Source organism: Coffea eugenioides, chromosome 7, assembly GCF_003713205.1.
Source record: "Coffea eugenioides isolate CCC68of chromosome 7, Ceug_1.0, whole genome shotgun sequence".
NCBI lineage: Eukaryota > Viridiplantae > Streptophyta > Magnoliopsida > Gentianales > Rubiaceae > Coffea > Coffea eugenioides.
Genome location: NC_040041.1, coordinates 4,985,573 through 5,013,479, shown reverse-complemented (window position 1 = coordinate 5,013,479; position 27,907 = coordinate 4,985,573). Strand labels below are relative to the sequence as shown.

At 37.2% G+C, this 27,907-nt stretch overlaps 4 protein-coding genes across 5 annotated transcripts; 1 reads left to right on the top strand and 3 right to left on the bottom strand.

Annotated features, from left to right (window-relative positions):
• Positions 1-276: 276 nt before the first annotated feature.
• Positions 277-6,042, bottom strand: LOC113778788 (transmembrane 9 superfamily member 3). 2 transcript variants are annotated; one of them, XM_027324283.1, is made up of 8 exons: positions 5,753-6,041; positions 4,121-4,161; positions 3,444-4,029; positions 3,181-3,318; positions 2,912-3,068; positions 1,828-2,312; positions 762-1,014; positions 277-653 (listed from the first exon to the last, which is right to left on the bottom strand). In XM_027324283.1, the coding sequence occupies exons 1-7, from the start codon at positions 5,908-5,910 to the stop codon at positions 795-797; spliced, it is 1,785 nt and encodes a 594-aa protein (XP_027180084.1). In that variant the 5' UTR covers positions 5,911-6,041; the 3' UTR covers positions 277-653; positions 762-794. The 2 variants fall into 2 exon arrangements, with proteins under 2 accessions (XP_027180084.1, XP_027180085.1); XM_027324284.1 differs by having other exon boundaries at positions 277-1,014; positions 5,753-6,042.
• A 2,122-nt stretch (positions 6,043-8,164) lies between these two features.
• On the bottom strand, positions 8,165-12,025 carry LOC113778474 (transmembrane 9 superfamily member 3-like). Its single transcript, XM_027323894.1, has 7 exons — positions 11,728-12,025; positions 10,949-10,989; positions 10,265-10,859; positions 10,017-10,154; positions 9,745-9,901; positions 8,895-9,379; positions 8,165-8,660 (listed from the first exon to the last, which is right to left on the bottom strand). Exons 1-7 carry the CDS (start codon positions 11,877-11,879, stop codon positions 8,441-8,443), a joined length of 1,788 nt encoding a protein of 595 aa, XP_027179695.1. The 5' UTR covers positions 11,880-12,025; the 3' UTR covers positions 8,165-8,440.
• Positions 12,026-16,424: 4,399 nt separating this feature from the next.
• LOC113778052 (universal stress protein PHOS34) lies at positions 16,425-18,174 on the top strand. Its single transcript, XM_027323306.1, has 4 exons — positions 16,425-16,848; positions 16,942-17,051; positions 17,154-17,272; positions 17,840-18,174. Exons 1-4 carry the CDS (start codon positions 16,674-16,676, stop codon positions 17,919-17,921), a joined length of 486 nt encoding a protein of 161 aa, XP_027179107.1. The 5' UTR covers positions 16,425-16,673; the 3' UTR covers positions 17,922-18,174.
• Positions 18,175-19,728: 1,554 nt separating this feature from the next.
• LOC113777621 (glutamate decarboxylase) lies at positions 19,729-25,428 on the bottom strand. Its single transcript, XM_027322770.1, has 7 exons — positions 25,230-25,428; positions 24,917-25,121; positions 21,475-21,675; positions 21,062-21,276; positions 20,729-20,982; positions 20,578-20,630; positions 19,729-20,466 (listed from the first exon to the last, which is right to left on the bottom strand). Exons 1-7 carry the CDS (start codon positions 25,313-25,315, stop codon positions 19,987-19,989), a joined length of 1,494 nt encoding a protein of 497 aa, XP_027178571.1. The 5' UTR covers positions 25,316-25,428; the 3' UTR covers positions 19,729-19,986.
• Positions 25,429-27,907: the final 2,479 nt, after the last annotated feature.

Here is a 27,907-nt window from a genome sequence, read left to right as displayed (position 1 = left end):
CGAATTCCTAATTAACTTTCCGGCTTCAGTAAAACCGGGTCACCAACCCCACCATATATATATATCTATATAGTGTGTGTGTGTGGCATAAACAAGGTGTCTTTAATTTGAGGGCCGCTTAGAACTCCTGATTTGCTTTGTTACTAAAGTTAGAAGAGTTGATAATCACAGAAGAAGCAGGAAACATGAATCCGGAGATTTTGTGTCAAAAGGCAGTAAGAGTGAAAACGAAGGTAAGAAAGTAGCGAGCTATGTATGGACGCACGACGTACAGAATCAGCGAAAGCAATGCCCTTTTCTGGTGGGGGTTCAAAAGAATTGAACAACTCTTAGATGCAAAATTGAGGCGGCATGCAATTTTCATTGTTTCACACACTACAGTTTCTATTGGTACATAAAATTCAATAAAAAAAGAAAAGGAGACCCAAAAAAAAAACCTAATTTATACTTTAGACACCAATTATTTAGTTGTCAACAAAATAACCTGAGTCTGCTTCCGCATAACCCTGGCTGCTGCCTCTCGACTCAGTCTGGCTTTCTCCTAAAATATTTCTCCTATTTCAATGGTAAACCAAATTGTATCTAATCCAGCTGGAAAATCATGCAATGTGTGACCACTCAGCTGCACTCAACAGTTTGCCTTTGACAAAGACCTGAGAGGACATGGCATCGCATTCCCGCTTCTACTCGTCAGAGTCTTCCAACAACATATTCTCACATTTTACAGAAACCCAACAAATTTTCTACAGAGGAAAACATACCTAGTGAATATGGACGATTGATCACCCAACATCTTATTCACACTTGATCGAGCGATATATGTGGCGGACAAAGAACAATGCCGCACGGAAACCAACGGTCCCCAGCATGAGAAAGAAGGCATAGCAAACGCAAGCCATGTAACCAAAGAAAAATGACGTTTGCATGAAGCCAGACATGTCTGATCGCGCATAATAGTAATAGAGGCAGTATCCATAGATGAACAACCCAGTTGATCCACCGCAAAGAAAAGATCTGAAGGCAACAGAATCCAAATAGCTTGGGATGAGAACACGAAACCACGAAAGTAAAAGTTACTCATTACTTAGCCTTAATTGATGTTAGACAGAACCTTCACAGATATGCTTCCACAAGCCAATAAGCAAAAGTCTAACTGCAATTTCACATATCTTTTACCAATTCACCGAACATTACTATAATATGATGGTATTAAAGTTTGTCGTTCTCTCTCTCTTTTTCTCTAGGACCAGACACCTTAATCATAGTCATCACTCATTGTCAATACCAATTAAAATGATTAAACTGTGTCTTTATGCACACTAAAATTTTCTATCCCTTCTACAGCACAAAACAACTTCATATATAGAGAAATCAATTGATTACTTTGGTCCGCTTTGATCAATCTATGAATCATTTTTCTAGCAAGCCTCGAAGCTTTATAACTTACTTTAATAATCTAATAGATCATCATGAAATGCATTACCAATTTCAAAATGAACTTAATTAGATATTATATTATAAGTCAAATTCAAATTTGAGATATCCAAAAAAGTGAAATCAAGAAAAATTGGCATCCTCCTGGCTAGGCTACCATATGTTGGACTTGCCGGAAACTATTATTCATATCAAATAGAACTATCAGAAAACATCATGCGGTACTTCACACATGATTTAGACAATCAACCATATACTTTAAACTATCTGGTGTGACAAGGAGCCCTTGATTTAGACATCCATTGCCAGAAAACATCATGAGAAACAAACTTTAATCAACTAAAAACAAGTATTGCAAATTTAGTCAATAAAGATTTAAGTCGGAAAACATACCTCCACCACCATTCATGGTCTTCAGCAGCAAGTTGAAAATATGTAAGAGCCACAGTGATGAATGCAGTGACAATCAGGAGAATAATGAAGACTATGAATAAGATGCTGTAGATGGTGTAAATCCTGTGACCCCAAACACTAGCAAATATGTAGTAGAGCTCAATGTATATGGCACTGAAAGGCAAGAAACCTGCCATTGCCATCTGAGGTAGAGTTCCACGGTACCAAGGCAATGGTGGGATCTCTCTTGGGTATTTTGTCGTACGACATGGAGCTTGAAACTCTGCCTTGCTATTCTTTCCCGCAATCCCACCTAAGACTAGCAAAGGTGATGTGACAAGGGCCCATATGAGAAATATGACCACAATAGTACCAAATGGAAGTGCTGCAGTGGCACTGTAAGCAATAGCAACAGTGTTGAGGAAGCAAAATGTTAAAAACAGCGGTCCACAAAACAGGCCTCCAGTCAACAACAAGTTTCTAACCTGTAGAAGGGGGAAAAGAAAATGAGAATAATTAGTCATAGCTTCTATGAGTGATGCAAATTCTTACCACCACATTGATTGTGTGCAACAGCTTGGAAGAATAAGGAGAAATAACTGATGGAGATGTTTTGTCCGTTATATCATGCGATCCAGTTATTTAGTGTGAAAATAATGACACTTTCAAAAACACAAAGATGCAATTGCAGCATAGTTCTCATCTTCTTCAAAAGTCAGAAATTTATGGATCCAAGCACAAAAACAGAGGAAACACTTCCATATGTACCCTAACATTTTAAAGCTCCATCCCCGAGAGAATTCTTATGGACCATTTACTGAAAAGTAATAAGTTTCCAAATTGAAGGACTGCAAAATTGGATGTGCAAAAATGTTCGCAAGTTCCAAACCAGGGAAGAGCTACATCATGCTTCCAAGACATACAACACACAAGTCTCCCCAAATAGACATGCACACCCAAAAACCCAAAAAAAGAGGAACAAGAAGAAGAAGAAGATGATGATGATGAAATTACAGTGATACAATTCTAAACTAAAAAGATCACAAAACAATTCTTATACTAGCCAAAAGTATGAGTTACATACCCAATTGGTTCCCTCAAGCTGGCAATAGAAAGAGGCTGCAGTATAGCCAGCAATTCCAGAAGTAAGTGCATATATGACCACCAATGCAGTGAAGAGAGCTCCTCGGTTATAAGGGTAAAATACACCAACAAGAGCAAGAATAAATATAAAGATTGTTCTGAAATGGAAAAGTGCACAATTAACTTCACCACCTTCTGGCACCACGGAGTTAAAAGAAACTTGCTTGAGTTGCATAATACTATGAGACAAAACTCCAAAGACTAACTTACAGGGTAAATAGCTGAGAACCAGATCCAAGGGAAGCAGCAAGCAAGGATTTGTATTTAGGGAATCTGAAGACATCACCATGAATATACTTCCACCCAGTTTCTTCTTGGTCATCAGCCGTCTCCTCATCGTGCTCGTATCTTTCAATAAACACCAAATATTATTACAGAGCATTTATCAATCAGGACAAACAGTAAAAGACAGTCAAGCAGCACGAATGAATTTGTATAACATGAATGGGTCACAAATAATAAGATGTACTTACTTAACAAAATCATTCTTAAGGACTCGCATCAAAATTGTGGCCAGAAAACCAGTTAAGAGGAGAACTGTGACACATGAATTGATAATTGAGAACCAATGAATTTCCAAGTGATGTGGTAAGGAAGATGAATGAGAATATTTCTCCATCCTCTTTTCAAAAGGGGTAGTGGTTTCCTTCCATTTGACGGAGTACATGAATTCCACATCCACTTCCTTATCATCAGTTATATCCACTATAGAACCAGGGTCAGTTCGTGCATTGATCTCAATAACACGATCCTTTTTGTATAAGATTTCAAAATGGATATTCTTAAATAAGTAATACTTGTACTCGCTTGGATCAGTTTTGCCAGTCTTTTCAACCTTCCCCAAGAAACCCCACAAAGGCAAGTCATCATAGTACATCTCGAAGTAGTAGTCTTTTGAGACAGCATTTCGAAATTGAGCAACTTCTTCCTTTGACAACTTCTTTTTGCAAACAACTTCAGAATCTTTATCGTGCAAAAATTCCAGATTATATGGAGCAACAACTAAACGATCACCATTCAAAACTTCACCAAGTGCTTCCCTTTTCTCTTTCACCTGAGCTGCAAGCATTATACATCAAGAATCAAGCCTTGACTAAGGAAAAAAGATAAACAACTAATGGAAGAAGAATAAAAGCGATCATCTTGATACCTGGTAAACAGAATGGAAGATCGAAATACCGGTAGGTTTCACTACAACATACAGGGGGGGAAAGAGTTTAAAGTCAGTAATGAAACTTAAGTAAAATAAACAGAATATATACACATAATTTCATACTGAATTTTGCAAGCTCATAAATTGAGAGAAGGGTGTCACTAGAGAAGTCTTTTATAGATGGAAGATGTTGACTGAAAGTCTTCTCAAAGTCGCAACTTAGCTATTCAACAGGGATTCTCATAGATAATATTATCAAGAACTACTTTACTTTCAATTGACTACTTACTTTCAATTGACAAGAACAGGTTGCAAATAGGCCCTTTACTTAGCAGCTCCACAATATCAATTACCAACATAACCCTCCATTCCAAAATCATTCGCTATATAGGACTTGTAGCTAACAGAAGCCTTGCAAGCACAATGGAAGTTTTGGGCTATCCACAAGTCCAAAAGGTGGCATCAAATACATCTTAAACAATTATTAAAAGAGCCATTTTATGTCAACACATTGCCAGCTTGCAATTTTAAAACCAAAAAAGATTACTTGGATACCCCACTAACAACCAATTTTATTAACAGAAACCAACTCCATCTCTTGCAAGTATACGATCATTGATCAAGACAGAGACCAAAAGAGCATCTTCTTCTTGTTAACTGACCAAATCCCCAAGGAGCAATATGCAAATCACTATTCTTTTTGACAGTCCTATACACTCAGTTGCAAGTGTTATAATGCGTCTGTCACATTTAAGTATCAGGATAATTGCATTGGACAAAGTTTCTTTTCATGATCTAGTAAGTTAATTCCTCTCAACTTATTTCTTGGGGAAGCATACGTTCTGCTTCCATGGCTGACAAACATATTTACCAACTGCAAAGAAACACTGATACAGATGCAATAAATTCTCACATAATTCCTGATAACTAGCTAAAGTGCAGGGAATACTCGTATCAAGTGCCAGATCATACGTGTATTGTACTTCTCACCATATTTCTTTTAGCCACAACTTGATACTTTTCGTACTCTTCACAACTTAAGATGATTCATTTATTATTATATCGAATACTTGTCACTTTTCCCTCATTCTTGCAGAGCTTCCAATCAACGTTTAAAAACAGAAACAAAAAGGAGCTAATTTTCTTCCCGAATCTCCCCTTTCACACCATCAAAATGCAAACTTTTCTTTAGTTCAGCAGTATAGGCAACAAAACTAATTCAAACACCAGCAACAATTAACATTCTCACAATCTCCAAGCTATTACTTCAGCTTAAAAAAAAATAGCGCAATTAGCAAACAAAAATCTCCCACACAACTGCCAATACTGTAATTAGACAAACAAGATGCAGCTTTTAACTCTAGATCCAACCAACTGGAATCCCACTGACATAAAACTTGAAACACGCGATCCACCGACACATCCATGCAGCATTTCTAAGCATCAAAAACTCCAAAATCTCAGAAAGGACGGAGAATACTCAATCCAAACAAAATTTAAACTCTAAAATACTATAGTTGGAACAATTAGCCATAATTTTACGGCAGCCATTCAACAAATAACATCAAACGTTTAACTTACAAGAGCAGAAAAAATCACTAAAAGTGGAAAAGACCTGAAGAAGATTACCTAGGATTATGGAAAGGTCCGACCTTGTTAGCGTAAAGAGGAACCTGATCTGAGACTTTGTATTTGTGATCTGACGCATCTGACCTCACTTCCGTAGCGCTAAGAAGTATAACCGCTAAAATTAGAACGGAGTAAAGATTCCGGCAACTCCTCCCCATCGTCGGCGTCAATTCGGTCGTTGGAATAAGAGGGGAGAGAGAGAGAGAGAGAAAAGCAGATCTCAATAAGCCCCGAGAGGAGGAGAGAGAGAGAGAGTTTAGAGAGCAGATTTCCAGACTGCTCTTCTTAATACTGGTCTGCTGGAGTGGTGTAGGAAGGTACGAAACAATTGAAAATTTTTCACCCACGCGCAAATCTACGAATTTGACAAACCAACAGACGATGAATGAGTGAAAACGACATCGTGTCTTCTTATGTTTATGGTTATTTCTATTTTTTCCTTTTTCTTTTTTACGTTTGGTCAATTCTTCCTTTTTTTTTTTAAAAAAAAAAAAAATCATCACAAGGGACTAAGACAGAAGATCTAACACGTGCAGCTAATGGTTTGGTTATCGCAATCTAGTGAAGAAATTCAAAGTTCAGAACATCTACCTTTTCTTTTAGAACTTCTACTTTTGGTTGTTAAAGAAAAAGGAAATAGAAATGAAAAAGGAAATAGTTTCAAAGATATTTTAGACCAAAACAAAATAAAATTTTAAAAGCAAAAAGTCTAAATTAAAAAAATTTGCTAGCTAATAATGGTGGATAGCAAAGGATGTAGATAAATTAAATCTAATTAAGATCAACCACTTCGGAGGATTTTAAAGAGTAATTAACACCTTAAAAAATTTCGTGCACAATTAAAATTAAGGAAGTCAAGATATTTTTTAGAGAAATATGTTTTAATTCATGGTGTAATTTAAGTTGTATTGAAAACTAAAATAATCTCTTCATATGTGTTAAATTTTCAAGGTGTAAATTTTGCTTTTGTTCCAATACAACTAAAATAAATAGTTTACGTTAAAAACTTTATACCTTATAAAAATTTAACTTTATGTTATTTTTTATTGTTGTTATAAATTCCATAAGTAGGATAATATAAGGGTAGTATTGGAACAAAAGTTTTATCTTTCTTGCATTTCCTTCAAAGGAGTTAAAATGTTACAAGAAATGTTATTCCAAGGGAGGTAGTGAGATTTTAAAAATCTCAAAGGAGCTGAGTAATATTGTGAAAAATTTCGGGGGAGGTTTCTAAAATTATCCCTGTAATATAAGATAACAATTATTAGCGTGTGAATTTATATGATAGTTTATGTGTGATCTAGCCTTTTCAATTGTTACGAATGATTATTTTGAGGATGCACTTGTGAATGATTTTATGTTACTTTCTCACGAGATCCCAAATCCAAGTATGGTCGATCAACCTTCAGGTAAATCGAATTCTTCTTGGCATTTCGAAACAACAAAGAAAGGAAACAAATGGGAGTTGCAACTTACAACATCTCAATTCTTAGAAGAACAAAGGAAATCGGTACCAAAGACCAATGGACCGCGTCTCGAAACTGTCGCACAACAATGGGAGTTCAACATCTCAAAGTTAAAGAGAGTACGAAAGACTGCAAAACTTGCGAATAAAGAAAAAATTTGGGCTGTCAAAATGTTACGATCAGATCATATCTAGGATTCTCTTTTAAACATTCTTTGCACGAGACAAGATTGCGAGGTCCAAAAGGAGATCGATAATTGCAAAACAGGCATAGATTTACAAAGGAAATGGCAAACAAGGAATGAGTTTTCAGAAGAAACTTTTCATGGCTAAGCCCAGCAGAGGGAGTCTGAATTTTATTACTAGAAACTTTAGCACTTGGTAGTACATCAAATGGGAAGGAGATAGTTGTGTTCCCACAGTTATTTTTACCTGTCTAGAGCCTATAGTGTGGGTGTGTTAAATAAAAGCGTCATTGTCACATAATGACTATGCTAAACAACCTGATATAGGTGAGTTAGCAGTTAGATCGTTCATATGAAAAGGTGTGGGAGAAGTCAAGTCAGGTAGAAGCATTTGCAAGTTGACATGACCGGTTGATCCAACGTTATTGCTTTGCATATGTTTATACTCGAACAAACAACCGCTAAATGCCACGCAGTCATCGCAATTGTAAGAGGAAGATGGTCATTTCCTATTTCCTAACAGACTAATGTCACCCAGTACCCAGCAACACGGCTTCGGTCGCACGCTTGGCGTAGGTTATAAGACTTCGTAGTTAGTTCAGTACTTGAGTTCTTGTCAAACGGATGGGATTCCCTATTCTTTTGTGGTTGCTTTCGAACACTTAGAACAAGAGTGGCTCTGATTCTGTTGATGTTGTGCCACCCCCCCCCCCCCCCCCAAAAAAAACAACAAAAAACAAAAACAGTATCAGGAACCAACACTGAAAAAATGCCGTACTTTTACCACAAAGAACATGAACAAAAGCATAGCTTTGATATCTTCAAAGATGGAAGGAATGACATGAACTGCAAAACTAGCACATTGATATTACTTGTTGAACCGTAAATGCAAAATGTGACCATGGTTTCTACATCACTTCTGTAAGATAATACAGGCTCTGCTTCACTACTCTTGTCCTACACATTCTTTTCTCGATCCATGACTGCTGATATTAATCAAGAATTAGAGCAAAGAAGCCACCTTTGTCCAGTCACTTGCTACTCGCACTTGATTGAGCGGTATATATGACGGACAAAGAACAGTGCTGCACGGAAGCCTACGGTCCCGAGCATAAGAAAGAAACCATAGCATACGCAAGCCATGTAACCGAAGAAGAATGAAGTCTGCATGAAGCCTGACATATCAGAACGAGCATAATAGTAATACAAGCAGTACCCATAGATGAATAATCCAGTTGATCCACCACAGAGGAAAGACCTAGAGGAAGCAAGCAAACAAGCATATATTAGTGCTTTAGAACTAGGCCATCACTTTTCCTTATACTAGCCCTAAAAAAAACCTACTTGTTTTCGTCGTCATTTATGTGTAACAAGCATAACTTGTACATTGTGTTCCAAAAATTCCAAGAAAGAGTCAAAAAAGTTTTAAAATTTCTTTATAAGGCAGCCAGTTAATAAGAGCAACATGGAATCCAGAATAATGATTACATACCTCCACCACCATTCATGGTCTTCAGCGGCAAGCTGAAAGTATGTCAATGCCACAGTGATGAAAGCAGTGACAATTAGAAGAATAATGAAGACAATAAATAGGATGCTGTAGATAGTATAAATCCTGTGACCCCACACACTTGCAAATATATAGTAAAGCTCAATGTAAATTGCACTGAAAGGCAAAAACCCTGCCATTGCCATCTGAGGTAGTGTACTGCGGTACCATGGCAATGGGGGAATCTCTCTGGGGTACTTTGTGGTACGACAAGGAGCTTGGAATTCTGCCTTGCTATTCTTTCCGGCAATCCCACCCAAGACTAACAAAGGTGATGTCACAAGGGCCCAGATAAGAAAGATGACAACAATTGTACCAAATGGCAATGCAGCAGTAGCCCTGTATGCAATAGCAACAGTGTTAAGAAAGCAGAAATTCAGGAACAATGGTCCGCAAAACAGGGCCCCTGTCAATAGTAGATTTCTCACCTGTCAAAAGAAGAAATAGAACATCAGAACAGCCAGAAGTAGATTACATTAGCACATTTACAGTGTAAAACAATAAAAATTACAGAGATCAAGAAAATAAGAGACAACTCCAAAGTAGGATTTTTTCTTCTCCATAAATTTTCTTCACCAAATGATTATCCAAGAGTAAAACTTTTAAAGAAACATATAAGTTTGGAGAACTTAGAAAGCCACGTTTGAAATAGAAGGGAAGAGGGAATTTCACTTCTGAGTTTTATTTCAGTTCAACAACCAGGAGGAGTACCAGTAAACCAAAAAGGATTGCCAAAGAAATTCATGCCAGTAGATCCATGAAATAAAACAAATAAGTTTTCTGCAAAGCATACCCAATTTTTCCCTTCTAGTTGGCCATAGAAAGAAGCTGCTGTGTAGCCAGCAATTCCAGAAGTAAGAGCATATATGACAACAAGTGCAGTGAAGAGTGCTCCACGGTTGTATGGATAAAATACACCAACAATAGCAAGAATAAAGATAAAGACCACCCTGTTTAAAAGGAAGAATGACCAAAGCTGTATTAACAATCTGGAGAAAAATGAAAGATACCAATCCTGCTAGTTCAAGACAAAGTACAATAAGCCCAGGTCAGGAGCACACTCACAGGATGAATAACTGGCTGCCACAACCAAGGGCTGCAGCAAACAAAGATTTGTACTTTGGATACCTAAAAACATCACCATGGATATATTTCCACCCAGTCTCTTCTTGGTCGTCAGCTGTGTCCTCATCATTAGCATACCTTTAAAACATAGAACCACACATTGAACGTTACAAGGAGGACCAAATCACCAAAAAAGAAGGGAGACAGGGTGCAAATACAGAGAATGGCTAATAAGAGATGTGACTCACTTGACAAAGTCATTCTTAAGCACTCGCATTAAAATAGTGGCAAGAAAACCCGTAAGAAGGAGTACTGTCACACAGGAGTTAATAATGGAGAACCAATGAATTTCCAAATGATGTGGTAATGATGAAGAATGTGAATATTTATCCATCCTCTTTTCAAAAGGAATATCTGTGTCTCTCCATTTCACTGAATATGTGAAGTCTACATCAACTCCTTTATCTTCAGTGATATCTACTTGAGCATTTGGATCATTTCGCTCAGTTCGTGCACCGATCTCAATCACGTGGTCCTTATTGTAGGAAATATCAAAATGCAGGTGCTTAAAAAGGTAATACTTGTGCTCGCCGGGATCAGATTTTCCATCTTTCTCAACTCTTCCCAAGAAGCCCCAGACAGGCAAGTCATCATAGTACATTTCAAAGTAGTAATCTTTTGCAACTGCCTTTCGAAATTGTGCAACTTCATCCATAGTCAACTGCTTTTTACAAACCAATTCTGAGTCTTTGTCAACTAAAAATTCGAGTTTATAAGGAGCACTGACTAAACGATCTCCATTCAACACTTCACCAAGAGCTTCCTTTTTCTCTTTTACATGAGCTGCCAGCCACATTTCACCAGTAACTTCAAATTAAAATCTGACCAGACAAATAATTTGGAATGGAAGAATAAAGCAGTAAAATCTCAACCTGGTAAACAGAATGGGAGATCAAAAAAGCGGTATGTTTCACTGGAATCAGGAACAAAAAAAAAACGTCAATGTTAGCAGCATTATTGTGCATGCACAGACAATAAAATTGTAACCCAATTTGACCAAAACTCAAAATAGCACCACAAAGCCAAAACAAACAGAATTCTTAAATCCATTTATCCAGCTAGAAACTCAAGCATTCTTTAAAAACTCTCTCTCTTTAAAACTTGACCACATTCAAATTGCTTAAACCGTTGACTCTTCCAATTTAACAAGCACCGAGGTCAACGAGTACTCCAAGAAAATACTCAGCGAAGCTAATCTGCATTATTTTCTAATTTCCTAACAGCTATCAGGCATATCTAGCTACAGCATATTGTGTTTGTAATGCTCCCGTAATGGAAATCCTTAATTTTATCTTAAAATCCTTACTTTCCCGTTCACTGGTCTCCTTATCACATAAATCTCAATCACCCACACTACCTTACCCTCCCCGTAACCCCACCCTCAAAGATTGAATACGAAGGAAAAGGGCTCAACTGAATTGACCAAAACTACTCAAAATTGTATAACGATTCAATCAAAGAAGCACAATTCACACCAGCTCCAGTGAGAACACATAAACGAAAATTATCAACCAAAAGAAATAAATACCAAAAAAATCAACCTTTTTACGGCGAATGTTGCTAAATTTACAGAAAACAAAGCAATGGGCTATCAATTGTCCAACAATCCAAGTGATAGATAATGAATTGAAGTGTTTGATGAAACGTCAACCTGGGGTTTTGAAAAGGGCCAACTTTATTGGCGTAAAGAGGGACTTGATCTTTAGGTTTGTATGTGTGATCCGATGCATCCGATTTCACCACTGTTGCCACCGTTGACAGCAGCAACCCCAAAACGACGAGGTCCCATCTCCTCAACACCATTCCTCCAATTCTTTCCACCTCACCGGACTCGGACTTAGCCAGAAAAAAGCTTTTGTGTGTGGATTTGGTGTGTGTTTTGTGAATAAATATGGAGGGCGGAGACGGGGAAAGAGGGGAAAGGGGAAGAGCACAGATCTCGATTAAGGTGGAGGGTAATTTTGGGAACGAGGAGAAAAAAAGGACTACAAAATTTCCCAACAAATTAATTATTCTTAATCCTAGTTTTAATACATTATTTGACGTTTTAATTGAGGGTTAAGTAGTCGGTGATCCACGCTCTTTCATTGAAAGTTGGACAAATTGGGGTCTGATGTGACATGGACTTCTTAGCGAACTAGTTGAAGTCTTTTCTTAGCAATAAAAAGAAGTTCGGATGGATTCGAATTAAATAGTTTGGATGGATTCGAACTAAATATGCAACAATATTCGATAATATCTAGAATCATAACTTGATTACAAATTATACTGATCACATCGACAGTAAATTTGAATACACATTACTAAAAGTTAGAGTCGGAAATGGAATCTACATGCTAGGTGATTCTCGCCATTCTCAATTTCTTTTTTCCCCCCTTTTTTTACAATTTAACTTTCTTAATTCTCATGTTTTGTGTGATTTTATATTTGGATTTTTCTAATATGTACCCTTAAAGCACTCGTTAACACATTTAATATTCACCTAATCTATCATATATACACACATACTAATAACTATTATTCTCCGTTGTATTTATATATTTTCCTTATTTAATCTTGTCTACTTTTCCTTGTATTTATTTACTTTTCATAAATAATCTTATATTTTCAAAAATATAACACCTGAAATATATTTTAATGAGTGACCCGTGAACACCTACTAGACAAACCATTGTGAATATTGTGATTGTTTTACTATCTTGACATTGAAAATTAGAAACATTAATAACATTCAAAAACGGATCTTGGATTCCCTTTCCAATAGCTAACATGAAAGAAATTATTTTCAAATTATGAGTCCCAAGAATCATGATTTGGAAATTTTTGTTGGTAAAGAAGGTTTCTTGATCTTTTCCTTCCTTTTATGCACTTAAAATTTTAGAAAATTGATTTTCACACTTTTACATTTAGCATCTTGCACCCTAATTTACTCATTAAAAATATAGGCTACAAGAAGTGCTAGAGGCTAGCCGAGAAGCGTAAATATTTCCCAAATTAATATCATCGTTTTTGTACTCGTTACAAGTAGCATATCGCAGCGACTTTCTATGGCCCAAAACTAGGATGCTAGGCATTGGAGAATTGGTTAAGCCTAGCTAGCGATGCACCTGCTGAGCAAGAGAAAAAAGAAATTTTCTTGTGGTCACTCTGAGAGTCCAGCTTATTAATTACTTACCAAACTTGATCGAGCAATTTCTTCTGACTCTTTTTTAAATTCAATAAATGTTGGTTAATCGTATATTTCATTGTTTTGATCATATTAACATGAGACTTTGTCCCTACTTGGGATTGCATTTACAAAAAAAACAAAAAAAAAAATTTTAAGTACTAAAAATACTTCTAAAGTATTTGGTAACTAATTTCCCGTAAATTAAGGAGCCTGACTATTTTGTAACTTAATAGCACTTTTGTTAAACGTAAGTGTGTCAGAAATACATTTTTATGAGTCACCGTAATCTCAAATGAGGCCCTTACACGCACTTGATACACTTATTCCTTACTAGTTCAAATAAAAGGTGGGGGGCACAAAAAAAAAAAAAGGAAGAGCTGATTCAAAATTTCAAACAATGCATTATATCAATTACTACGATGTCAAAGGTAGCTACTTATCAAGAGAACATATAATAATTGCGCAGACCTTTTGAGAGCCTCCAAAAACAGATCTTGATGACAATTTCTTCTCTACTATGCGTAAAAAAATTATGTGGCACATAATAAATAGTCATCGGCTTTTCTTTTCGTTATTCAGTATTATTCCCCTTAACTCACGCCATGAATTAGCATCATCCTCATTGATTCCTTGGGCCAAGTTGACCACAAAACGGTAAGTGAAATTGACAAAATATTTACTTTGAAAAGTATAGTCCATGTTACTGATTGAATCCCGCGTTTTCGAACACAATCTTTAAAATCACACAATAATGGTTTGACTGAATAAAATTACTGCATGATGAATAAAAAGAAGTAGAGCTTTTAAATAGTTTTTTTTAACATATGAAAAGGGTTCAAGTCAAGTGAATGCATTATGTGTTTTTAGTTGGAATGGATAAACAACCTACAAGAACAATCATGCCCTATTAAGGTATTGCTTCAAAGCTAATATATTTGAGTAGCTCAACTTTGCTAGCAAACGTAATTAATTCTAAAAAATTTTCGTGTGACAAATGTATCATGACAAGTAACAAAACACGGTGTATATAATGCAAGGAAATTTGTTCTTACAGTTTTACTATCTTTCTTCCTCAAAAGGCAACATACTTTCGTATGATAATCATAATTGAGCCCCTTACAGAAAACAAATTGAAGTTGAAGAAACAAATTTGCCATAATAAGAAGATCATCATTTACGTGATTTGCACGATTTCATATCTAATGCACCTCCTCAATTGTTTTGCTCGTTTTGATGCATTCTACGAAAGCGTGATATTTGAATGCTGTCTTTAGCGTAGTCCAAGGGCACTCTCAAGGCCCATGAAATATTAGCCCAAACTTACTTATGATAAGATCAGTAAAGAAAGGCCGTTTCGGAGCCCAATTTTTTAAAATCGAGTTTGATAGAAATAGGTACTTTGGAGTTTTTTTTTTTTTTTTTTTTATTAATCCCTCTCCGCCTCCCCAATTCCCTCCCACCCCAACTGCTTGGCCAAGGGATCGATCCCCTGACCAAGCAATGGGGAAGGGTTGGCCACCTGCCCAACGTTCGAGGGAGATTATAAAATTAGAAAATGTTATTTGCATTTTATTTTTTATGATTTGTACTTGCATTATTTGTTTTATTATATAGTTTAATAAATGAAAATTATATGATTAAAATAATAATAAAAGTGTGAATAACATAAACAGGAATGTAAATACCATTTCCCATAAAACCTTACAAGGAGAAAGGGGGAGGGGCTGGGAAAGCTGGCCCGCTTGTGTTTGGATTGCATTTTTCGTCATTTTTCATGGAAAAATTACTGTAGCGATTTGATATATGTGAGGGAAAAAGGTGATAGGGAAATGTGATAACGGAAAACGATAATATTTTCCGACGGAAACAAGCAATCCAAACAAGGCCTTTTAAATAAAATGTTCCTTCCAATCACCTTAGGTGTTAGGGAGCTTTAAATCTGCATTTTAAATAACTCAAATTCGACATCTAGCCACTAATGTTTTGTTTCACATTTTTAATGGGCAATATAAGTCTATAACGTAACCAGCAACTCGTTGATTACAGGCTTGTTATAGTTGATTAACTAGCTTTGAATGTGGAAATTTTCAAATTTAGCTGCAAAACTCATCATCATTCTGGAATGGGAAGCAAACCATTCTGTGAATTTGTATAGAACAATTTAATGATTTACGTCTGTTGCCGCGTGTAAACGTCTTTTTCACACTTTTGTCTCTATATTTCATGTTTGTATCGTTGCGAGGACCCAATATACTCAGGAAAAAACGGATATTTTTGTACGATTTTAAAATATTTTAGTGCGTTATCCTCTACAACGTTATTTTGGTATTTCATTAGTCTTGATGCTATGATTAGTCTTAATTACCACTAGCCCATGCTTACTTTTTTTCATTAACGTTTCTGGTACAGCTGGACCAACGCTGAACCGTCCCCGGTATATTTAGCTTTATGCTAAGTCCCGGATGCAATGGAGTTGTATTGCTTTACTACTGCAAAGAATGAATAGGAACATGGGATAGTCTCCTCCTTTAATAAAGTAGGAATAATAAAGTGAGAAAAGCCAATTATGCATCTGGTGATCGATAAAATTGCCAACATAAATTTGACTCCTAGTAAGCGTGAATCTTTTTTTTTTTAACAAAATATCGTGCGTTCGAATTTCTTTTTCATTGTAAGAATTATATGTCAGTGAACGATACGTAAATACTCTTATAAATGATTTATGGTTTTGAAGGTTTGCCTGATTCATGGTAGTAACCGGAGCAAGAACCCTCCAAACCACATTTTTGTACCAAAAAAGTAAAAAAGGATCTAGTGATAAGTTTGTTTCACTTAAACCCCTCAAAATACAAGAATATGTCAATTGATCTATGGAGGAATTAAGATTATTATGTTTCTGGCCTTCCAAATTTTGATAGGAAGTCAATTGAGCACATCAGGAGACAGCATGTTCACATTCTCTTTTTCAATGTTAAGTCCCTTACCAATTATGTAATTATCTATGAGAGATACTAATACCTTGCCGTGTAGTCAGTCAATTGAAAATACTATTTAAACTTAACGTCAACAGTACGTTTATCCATATCTTACCAATAGATTCTCCAGTGGCTCATGTCATGTGGCAAAAGGTCCAAACTTTGAAGGACCAAAAGTGAAAAACAATGGCGGATTAGAGGGGCTTGATTGAAATGACACCTTTATATATACTCCAACACCTACCGCCAAGTTCTCTCAAGAACATTCTCCTTCCTTTAAATTCAACACAATTCCAACAGCCCCTTTTGAAATGTACAGTTGTACTGCCCACCGTATTTGATATTTCACCATTCCACCATTACGTCTGATAAGTACCCCGCTTACCATATTAAACCTCCTTGCTTCATACTTCTGTTTCAGATAGAAAAGAGAGCAAACTAAGGAATTGAAAGATGGGAAAGGCACGCACAGTGGGAGTTGGGATGGACTACTCTCAGACCAGCAAATTAGCTCTCAAATGGGCTGCTGATAATTTGGTCGAAGGAGGGGATAGTCTCATCATCATCCAAGTGGTTTCACCCAAAGTCGAGACTACCAATAAGCAGCTCTTTCAAGACACCGGATCACGTAGAAGAATCAATCAATAACTTTCTTTACGCATGTTTATATTTGTTGTTAGCTTGATTCTGAGTTACTTTTGTTGCTAATTGGCTTTCTCAGCATTGATACCTCTTGCGGAATTTAGAGAAATCAACGTGTCTAAGCATTATGGACTTAATCCTGATCCTGAGGTTCTTGACTTGCTTGACATGGTAGCCAAGACCAAAGGGGTATAGTACACACACACTCTCTCTCTCTCTCTGATAACGCGTACAAAGTTGTACTGTACTGAGATTTATGTGGATGGTTGTTTGGTTTGTGAAAATTTGCAGGTGAAGGTGGTGGCCAAGGTGTATTGGGGGGATCCAAGGGAGAAGCTGTGCGAGGGTGTGGATCATCTTAAACTTGATTCCCTGGTTGTTGGAAGTCGAGGTTTAGGAGCCATCAAGAGGTAATTAATCAACCAGTGATGATCATGATTCTCACTTGTTTGGTGAGATTATGAATTTTACTTGCTCTGATTATAGATATCCGAACATCATCATCATTTTTTAAACGCTGCAATTAGATATCCAAACTGGCTCTCCTCCGTTTTTATGATCTTCTCTTACCTACCTTTCTTTTTTCTTTTGTGTTTGTGATCTTACGTAAAACCTTGGACTACTTCTTAGGAATCCTGAAGAGGTTATCAATTCAGCAGCGATGATCATGGCTTTCACTTGTTTTATGAGATTATGAATTTTTTTGTAAACTCTTTAGCCGACCATAATCATCATTTCCCAAATGCTTCAAATTAGACTAAGTACAGCCGCCGTGTAATTATTTGAGAAGGTACCCCTTTTTCTAATATTTTTCTTAACATCATATCTAACCCTTAAGCTGATAGTATTTGGCAAACTGTTATAAATCCCAGTCCAAGTAACGCCATTCAAGGCCTCCTCTTTTGTTTTAGTAGTGTTCATTAATATGCTTACCTGATTTGTAATCTTCTAATTAATGAAAGAATTGATACGTGCAGGGTGTTGCTTGGAAGTGTTAGCAACTACGTGGTGCAAAATGCACTGTGTCCAGTCACTGTCGTGAAGGGGCCACCCAAGTAAGGAGGTTTTTGTCTTCTCACTTGCTGGTAATTTTTGTGTCTGTGAGATACAAAAGCCGAAAGAAGGCAAAATTTAAGAAATTAAGGAAGCGGTGTGATGTGGTACTTATTAGGTTGTTGGATAATATTCAATGAGACACTTGTACTGTCTTTTGGGCTGTTTATCACCTTATCGTAGTATGTATGTTTTGGTTGTTGATGGATTCCACTGGACGCGACATGATAAGATGTGTTCTCATATGACTTTTTGTCTCTGTATTGTTTTCGGCCTAACCCCTTGTCATGTATCTGCTCATGGCACCAAGAACTTATAGCAGATTAGCAGTACTTGGGTAGATATTTCCTCGAATTATGTCAGTACGCGTAAAGCGATTCAATTAGAACGAAAACTGCCAAGACTCACACTTGTTTGTCTACGTCCGATTTTTTAAAATTCAATGGCCGGAATTGTGATTTTTTAAAATTCAATGGCCGGAATTGTGCCACATCATCATATCAAGTAATGTGACTCAATTTGGATTATTATTGGGTCTTTCAAGATCCAATGGGGGCGGGGGCCCGCGGGGGGCTTTCGGGGCGGGGGTGGGGCGGGGGCGGGGGGAATTTTTTCCCCCCGCTTAGAAACGGGGCGGGGGCGGGGGAGTATACCCCCGCCCCATCCCCCGCCCCGCCCCCCGCAAAAAAAAAAAAATATATATATATATATATATAATTATATATAACATGTAAGTTAATTAGTTATAAACTTATGATAATGATATTATTAGTTAGATGTATTATATAATGTATATTAGTTTATGTAATATAATTGATATTATCAATTATATGAATAATTCTACATGTCTACTAATAGAATTTATTAATTAGTTATACTAAATTTACTAATACATTTATACTAAATTTCTAATTACACTTAATAGAATAACACTTTTTTCTCAAAAAAAAGCACAAACACAATAATGAATTAGTGATTGCATTTGTACTAAAAGTGAAAACTTGACTATTTTAGTTATATTTATTTCATCATATTGGATTGTATTCAAATAACTTATGTTTGATTGTTTTTATGAGTTTCAATTGTAAAATTACAATGAATAATAATTTGGTGATGTGTTGATATTTTAGTACTTGATTATTTATTAAAATTTAATTATAATAAAATTATATAATAAAATTTTATTAACACCCGCGGGGGAAGCGGGGCAAGGCGGGGCGGGGCGGGGGGGAGGAGCGGGAGGCGGGGGACGGGGCGGGGACGGGGGGAACTAATAGGCAACGGGGCGGGGGACGGGGGAGGGGTCCCCCGCCCCAACCCCGCCCCGTTGCCATCCCTAATCGCATCTATCCAAGTTTTGGACAACTTTATGTTCCTCGAGGATTGCAGCTGCGGGTTAGGTAACGGGCGAGTTAAAGGGTTTGCCCCGTCCCGTTGTCAAAAAACCGCCCCCGCCTTATCCGTCGTGGTCGTTTTCTCTGTCCCCGCCCTGCCATGCTCCGCTCTTGCGTGCCCACAGGGGAAAGAAAGTAGCAGCAACCTCTCCGCAATGACAATTGATCGTCACTTTCAATAATTCACAAATGTTCAATCAGAGCTTTGTACTTGAAACGTTTAATGAAAGCAGCTCATCAGAGCTCTTTTTGGCAAGAGAACATCTTAATCCTTTGGAAGAAAGTAGAAGAAATGCCAAATCTGCCTTAACTACTATGACAGGTATGACTAACCCAGACATGGAGGGCTAATAGTTTCATTCATATAAATTTGCTAGCAACTTGTGTATTGGCGAGCTTGTTAAATGATAAGACTATCATGCGCAAACATATTAAAATAAGATAAGACTGGCTCACTTCTCTGTTGAGAATCCAGATTACAGAAACACAATATACCGTAATCCTTCCAATACAACTCTGATGGGGAAAAAAAAAAAAGAGGTAATCTTCCCAATACAGCGGGGATGACAACTCATAGATGCAGTCCTAAACGATCAAACTCTACCACGCTCAAGTCCAAAATTACTCACAAAGTTTACTTTTACCAGCATAAGTTCCAAGGTTTCGGTAACAATCGATCAGCAAACGCCATTGGTCCTCTTCCTGTCCGCGACCAACTTTTTCCAGGCTGCAGTGATTTCCAACTGCACCTCGCGAGTAGTTTTCTTGACAAGGGCCACATTATGAGCATTCTCGTCGTTGCCTGTCAACTTGGCTGTGACTTTGGCAGGGAGAGTATCAAGTTCGTGCAAGACCTTGTCGATGTCCAAGACAAGGCGCTCGGCCAACGTCCTTGAAAAGTCTTCTCGTATCACGACGCGCAGAACTGTTACATGCTGAGCATCAGGCGGCATGGTGTAAGCCGGCACAATCCATCCAAAGCGGCGCAGCATCTCTGAAACCTCGAACTCATTGTGACGGCTGTTGTCTCTGAGAGAGAATGCTACCAATGGAACTCCTGTATCTTTTGATATGATGTTGAATTTTCCTGTCTTCTCCAATCCCTCTTTCAGTACCATTGCATTTTCTTGACAATTCTCCATTACGTTCTTGTAACCCTGAGATAAATAGAGATCCCATATTAAATTATTATGATTCTAACTGCATATCATCCTAAATATCAACAAAGCCAGCAATGCTGATGATGCCTTCTAGGCTTTAATACCTACCTCCTGACCTAGCCGAATGAGCTGATAATATTGGGCAATGACTTGACTAGAACCTGAAGACCAACAAAAAGTTGTGTGAACTTTGAATGTTTGTTCAACTAGATCAGGATGAGGCTAATTTACATTATAGACTTTGAGAAAAAAAGATTACCTTTAGAGAAATTGAGAGTGAAAGTGGGCTGATCAGCACCAAGATAGTTAATATGGAAGACAAGCTCATCAGGCAGGTCCTGCTTGTTCCTCCAGATGATCCAACCAATTCCAGCATATACAAGTCCATACTTGTGGCCACTAACATTGATGCTCTTCACTAGCGGCAGCCTGAAATCCCACTCAAGTTCTGGGTAAAGGAATGGTGCGATAAAGCCACCGCTTGCTGCATCCACATGAATTGGTGTATCCCATCTGCCAAGCACAGATATAATAAGACGCCAAAGGTCTTAGAGGAGTTGTGCGATTTCAAAAAAAAAGAAAGGGGCATTACCCTGTTTGTTTATTCTTCTCTAGCAAGAGTTCATTCAAACGTTTGACATCCTCGAACTCTCCATTAAGGGTGGAACCTAAGATAGCAGCAACACAGATGGTGTTCTCATCCACCATCTCCACTGCTTTCTCGGGGTCCATCACATAGTATCCATCTCTCAATTTCACCTCTTTTAGCTCAACTTCAAAGTATCTTGCAAATTTCTCCCAGCATACCTGTAAAATTTGATGGCATTACTGAAAAATGAAGCTCATTATGGACTTAGTTCCCAAACAGAACATACCAAGAACGCATATTCTTCCCATATCATGATAAACCACGGCTCGCCATGCATCGCTAAATCTTTTTGGCAGACTCTAATAGTTTAAGCTGTGGATTTACCACAATAACTCTGGTAGAGAAGCAAAATGTACCTGGACATTGGCACCAGTGACAATGTTAGGCTTGTCATAAGGTTTGCCTAGTTCTTTCATCTTGTTCTGCCACTTTCTCTTGAATGCTAAGCCTGCAAGCATGATGGCTTCTGATGACCCTACTGTTCCCACTCCAACAGCAGCCTCTCCATCTCCAAGAGGTGCATTGAAAAGATGGGCTATCATGTTCACACATCGGTTCTGCATCAGAAATTAGATCAAAGGCCATCAAAGTTTTATACAATCACTTAATTTGTTAGCATTGGATCCAATATGTGAATGAGAGTGCTAGCAGTAACATGTCAACAATATTTTTTTCCGGCCATAGAACGCCTTCTTTCAATGTCCAGAATTGCAGGTCCTCTATCAGTCCTAAACAAGGTTAAGCAAATTTGATTTCATGTTTCCAACTTCGGATCACCTAATAATTTCAAAAAAAAAAAAAGAACTGTTTTCTGCATGTAGAAAGTTCAATTCTCAGGCGGAATTCAGTAAAAGGAGGATAAAATGCATCCTCCTAGGCAGCATACTTGTGTCTTCTCTTATAGAAAGCAGGAAGTTACAATTGGAATTGAGGTATACATTTGTATTACTATTTTCGTTTTTCACAAGACAGCATAAAACAAACAACGATGCAAAGTAAAAGTTAGATACTAAAGCATATTCAATTTTTTTTTTCTCAAGTATCTTACTTTTGTGACGTTAATTCATTCAATTAATGCACAAAAGAAGAAGTAGATGCCTCTGACCCTTGGTGTAAGAGGGAGAACAGGATGCCATGATTGGACAAACCACGAAGCTTCTCCAAAGCAACTTTCGAGCTATTCAATTGCAATCTTTGCCAAACACTACTACTATCACTTTGTACAGATATATTATTGCATATCCTAATGTTGATTAGCGAGACATATTCGGTCCTCAATTGTGAATTAAAGGGCGAATACGACGTACATAGATCCGAAAAGAAATTTTAGGTTGTATGTTTTTCAAGAACATATTTTTCAATCACAAAAACTCCCAAAAAAAAAAATAGCAATAATTTAATCAGACCAAATGAATTCTTTGAATTGGTCCCTTCACCAAATGGACACCGAGCAAGATATGCTAGATATTTTTTGGTCCGTAGCGTCGGCAAAAAAAGTCAAGAAAGGGATGTAATTATGAAATCATAAAGCTAGTAGTGACTGAGTAGTGATATCGCACCAATCGGGTGAGGGCCACTGCAAATAGAAGGTAAAGTTGTGGGGCAGCATTGGTCCGTTTTTCTATTGTTCCTGAGACCCAATATGGTAGTTTTGACTAATTGATACTAATAGCCAGAAATGATATATTTTACCTAAAACCCATCTTTGATGTGAAGTCGACAAATGATAGTGCCATGTTCCGGCCTTCCATGTACTTTACTTTGGGTCCAAACCTAGGATCCTTTTTCTTTTTTTATTTTTTTTTCGTCATCTTGTCTGAACATTGTAGGAAGGAAGCTCAACGAATTCTCCAAATCTGAACGTGCAAATAATTCTTGAAGAAAAAACACAGCAACTGGCCCACTCCACTGCATATACGTTCTCATCGACTAACGAATATATCTTAGAAATTCAAGCTTCAAATGTGAAAGTGGAAAACTTTTGAACATTCCCAAAGTAATAAATTAACTGACGGAGGCAATGACCTAAAAGCTAACGCAGCATCTTACCTTTCTTTCAACAAAGAAACTATAGAGGGCTTAATATGTCAATCACAATGAAATAAAGATTTGATTTTTCAGCATCCCGACAAAGAAAAATGTACGTCTAAGAATTTGGCACGAGTCGAAGACAGACGACACAAGAATCAAGAATCTAGTGTACTACTATTCTAACTAGTCTTCCAGTTATGGAATGGTGCAAAATTATTGGAGCGGTCCCAAATTGTCCACTTTCCATACCGATTATTGTTTATGGGATGTGGTACCACCCTTGTCCTTTCGGTTGGCTGTTCAATTAAGAGCCCGTTTGAATTATTACTATTTTTTTTTTGAAAATTTTTGTGAAAAAATATATTGTAGAGATTTGATGCATATAAAATAGTAAGATGATTGAAAAATGTGTTTGCAAAAAATATAATTTTTTTTTGAAAAAAATGTTGGAAAAAAATGATGATCGAGACGGGGCCTAATTTTTCTTCCAATAGACAAAGAGGTAAGGAAAACAGGTGGAGTTGGTTAAAGAAAGAAAATGATAGCCCAGGAGTTACGACTCAATCCGCCCTTGATTTCTTTAAATAATAATGAACCAGTTATAGTAGTAATTAGTACTGTAACTAGGCTATAGCTAAGAGGAGCAAAGTGAAGTCTAGGGATACAATATTCAAAAAAAAAAAATGTCTAGTGATACCACCAAGTCCACTTTTTTTTTTTTTTTTTTTCCTTTTTTTAAAACCAAGTCCACATTCTTGATCAAATGTGGACTTCCACGTGTTGGAGGGCATCTTCAAGACTTCTTCTGCCATCAAACCGCGGCACTTACCCTATGTAAATGGAGGGACCACGCTCCCGGAACTCCACAGAACATGCAACTAGCTAAAATTTATTATGACACTATTTATTTAATTGTAGAAACTATTTGAGTTGAATGCACTTTGCAGCCTTGAAATGTTCGGATTTAGCACTTAAACCCCTCCAAAGTCAACTATCAATTGTGGCATTTATGATAGCCCGGATACAGATCAATTTTATTGTCCATTCACATGTGAAAAAAACCTAATAAAAACCCTTTATCTTTTAAAAAATTAGGCCTTGTTTTGACACAAAATTTTTTATATTTTCGAAGAATACATATTTTTCAATCACTTTTTTTTAATTTTATATATATGAAATTGCTATAATATATTTTTTTCTATAAAAACTCGTAAGAAATAGCAATCTAAACGGACTCACACCCTTTCAAAGTAGCAATTTGACATAAACTTTTTTGCGTGAAAAGATCATGCTCCATCAATTCGCGTTTTATGTTGGGAAAGAAAATTGCAAATCAAGATTAAAAAGAAATGCCAGTAGTTGAGCTACCATTCCATATTAATCAAGGAGCTGATTGTCTTATTAATTGTGAACGGCTAGTTTAATTCCAACGCGATTTAGGTTATTGAAATATTTTGCAATAAACTAAAAAGTTTGCGGCACTATATTCCCATAATTGATAGTTTAGGGGATAAAATGCAAATCTCAAATAGTTGAGGGGTGTAAATTACAATTGACACCCTTACCACTTTTATACGATTATTGACGGGAGAGATTCAATGTCCCTTTCAATAAAGAAAGGATACAAATACTTGATTGGCCGCAAAGTTCGGTAACTTGGCGCTGAAGTGAGATGCAACACTATACTAATATTATTATCATTAATATTGTCGCAAATTAAAGCAGAAAAAAAAATAAAAAAAAAGGAAGAAGAAGAAGGAGACTTGCCTGGAGCTCAGTGGTGACTGGGTATTCATCCATGTCGACGTAGTTCTTGTTAATGGCAGCCATGATGAGCTTATCGCATTCTGGCTCCATCCATGTGGTCACGAAGGATGCCAGATTCAACCTCGGGTTTCCATCCAACATTAGCTCGTCGTTGATGATCTGATAAGCTGCTTCTTTTGGAATCGAATTCTCCGGCATCTTAAACCTTCAGAAAGAACAAAAATACGTAAGAGTATAATTAACTTACTAAGGCATAATCATCACCAGATAACGCCTCATCATCATCATCATCGAGATTTTTTTATGTACATACCGGGGAAGAGAAGCTCGAACATAGCGAGAAGCGAAGGTGGAGTGGACGGAGACATCCGATTGGGATGCAGTCTTGGAGATAACCATGGTGGTTTTGAGTGATTATTTTTTAAAAAAAGAAAAAGAAAAAAACGATTAGAGACTTTCTTTCAAGAGTAAAGGAAAAAGGCAGTAGTGGCTTCTTTCCGTGTATGACGAAAGTTTGCAGAGGAAGTAATATGATATTTATAGTGCAAGCGAAGGGCCGCGGAAAGGTAAAACCGTAAACAAATTAATTATGGAAAAAATGGAGATTAGGAAGCGATTAGACGGTGGGCACCCTTGTTAGAATAATCACGGATGGTCCATCCTTTTTGGTCAATAGATGCGACAAGATAGGATTATTGCATGTCCATGGTGTTTATGATGGCATGCGTGGGAACATGGGTGCTGCTGCCTTGGCACCAAGCAGGTTCCATTCTTTCTTTTGGATTTCTTGGAGCTCTTTGCTACAATTAGAGTTGAAATTTCCCCTTAAAAGGATGAATAGTATAATTATGGGTTAGAGCCGTCCCCGGTAGCAGCTAACGAGCGAAACAGTGGACTAGGACTAGGTCCGTGTTATTTTCCAGACGAGTGGTGGAGAAGTTGGAGGCGTCGCCGGCAGCAAGACAACCAATGGGCTGGGGTCATGTTTCCAGGAGATTGGGGGAATAAATTTCTTTTGTTGGCAACTGGCAGTTGACTAACGATGAGGAGGACCGAGTAATGAAACGCGCATGATTTTGCTACAATTTTTTATAGAATGGCATTTTTTTTTTGGAGTATTTTTTGAGTAAAAAGTGCGGTGCACCACTTAAAATCAATTTGAACGCTTGATGAGCAAGAGATCATTTGGTAAAAAATCTTAAAGTACATGATTTAAAATCAGTAAAATAGAACGAGCGAGCAGCTACTTTCACTTTTCCAACTCCAATAATGCCTCTCTTCCCAACTCTAATTTCCATTCAAATTGATTAATTTCTCATTTAAGTATGAAATTGATAGTTCGAATACTAAATGTATTATACTAAAAAGTTTGAGGACCAAATGTGTCAATAACCCAAAGTTTAGGGATCAAAATTAATTGAACCCGGTGGGTGGGGCCGGCTGGGCTACATCTGGATCGCGATTGGTCGAATTTCTTCCACACAAAAATCAACAAACATCGCGGATTAATTTTCGCCGCCTCATGCGATGAAAATACAAAGTGGGCATCCTTCCAGTCCCCCAGACAAAAGCGAATTTCTACTATACCACGGTTTGGCATCTGTCTCTATATCAGGATTGTTTGCCCAAGAAGATTGGACCTCAGGGTCGGAATTTAGCAAGGAACAAGTAACCTTTTTTTTTCCCCCTTTTGCTTTGCCGGGAAAAAAATAAATAGAAAAGGAGAAACGATAAAAGATTTTTCTAATCACTATCTTTACCTACTTTTTTAATATAATATGGGATCCGTTTGGCTTTTATAAGTTTTTTTAATAACTTTAGCCCCAGTAATCTTAAGAAACTCTTCAAAAATTTTAAACTATATATTTCAAAATATCCAAAAATTATACACTTCAAAATTTTTTTTTACAACTTCTGCAGTATAAACATCCAAAAAACCCATGATATACACATATATATTTAAGATCGCACTTATCAGTGGCTCAGAAATGCAAAGTTATACAAATATATAGAAAAAAAATTTAGGTGGACTCGATACAGGCCATGCGCATTTGCCGACATAATTATAGGGTGGTTTGATCCTCCAATTTGATTACGATCGAAATCAATTACATGAGATTGGACGTTCGTCGACCCCGTTCTGTACCCACACGCTTGTGTACAGTAACACGTAAGTATGTCTGGAGAAGGGGCAGGGTCCTGCCAATTAATGGCCAAGATTTGGCCAATAAAACTTGTAAGGTCCAGATTTTAACATGTGTGGGATCCACAAAATGTTGTTCTAGTGTTACTCGCTGTTGTTTTAGTATTATATCGTGTACAAATGATGTTCCACAATGTATAAAATGCATACAAGCTTCCGGAACGGTTGTCAATCCCGCGGCTCCAGTATGTCTCTATTCTGCATGGTCAAAAGAATTCTGGGTGATTGTCTGTGTATTTGTCAATACTCGTCGTGAGATTCCAACGGTTGAAAAGAAGAAAATCAGGATGGGGAAGGCAGAATACCAACGTTAGAAATGGGGTGCAGACACTGGTTTTTTTTTTTGGGAGGTTAACGTATTATTCTAGAATCCGGCTTTTCTAGTTTGTCCATCTTGCCTTCGAATCTTCAAACTGAGTTCCATATACTCCACATTTTTTAAGTCAACTGCTTCACAATGCCGCAAAAGGAGAAGTCGAGCAACTTCATTAAAGACTTGAACAGGTCTAACAGTTCCAACAAAATTTTTCTACGCAAATCAAGTTGCAGATGATAATAACACATTTATTATTTGGCTTCAAATATTCCACTCTTTCCGATGTGTGCAAAATGAAGTCACAAAAGCTTTGACGGATTCCTTGTGACACGTATCGCACACGACCGCGCTCACCAGCCTTGGACCAACCGGCCAGACAGGGAGGCTTCGCCGTGCTTATAGAAAATTAAGCAACCCGTGACACTCGAAAGGTCTTGCACCATATGGTCTTTTTCCTACTACCATTCATAAA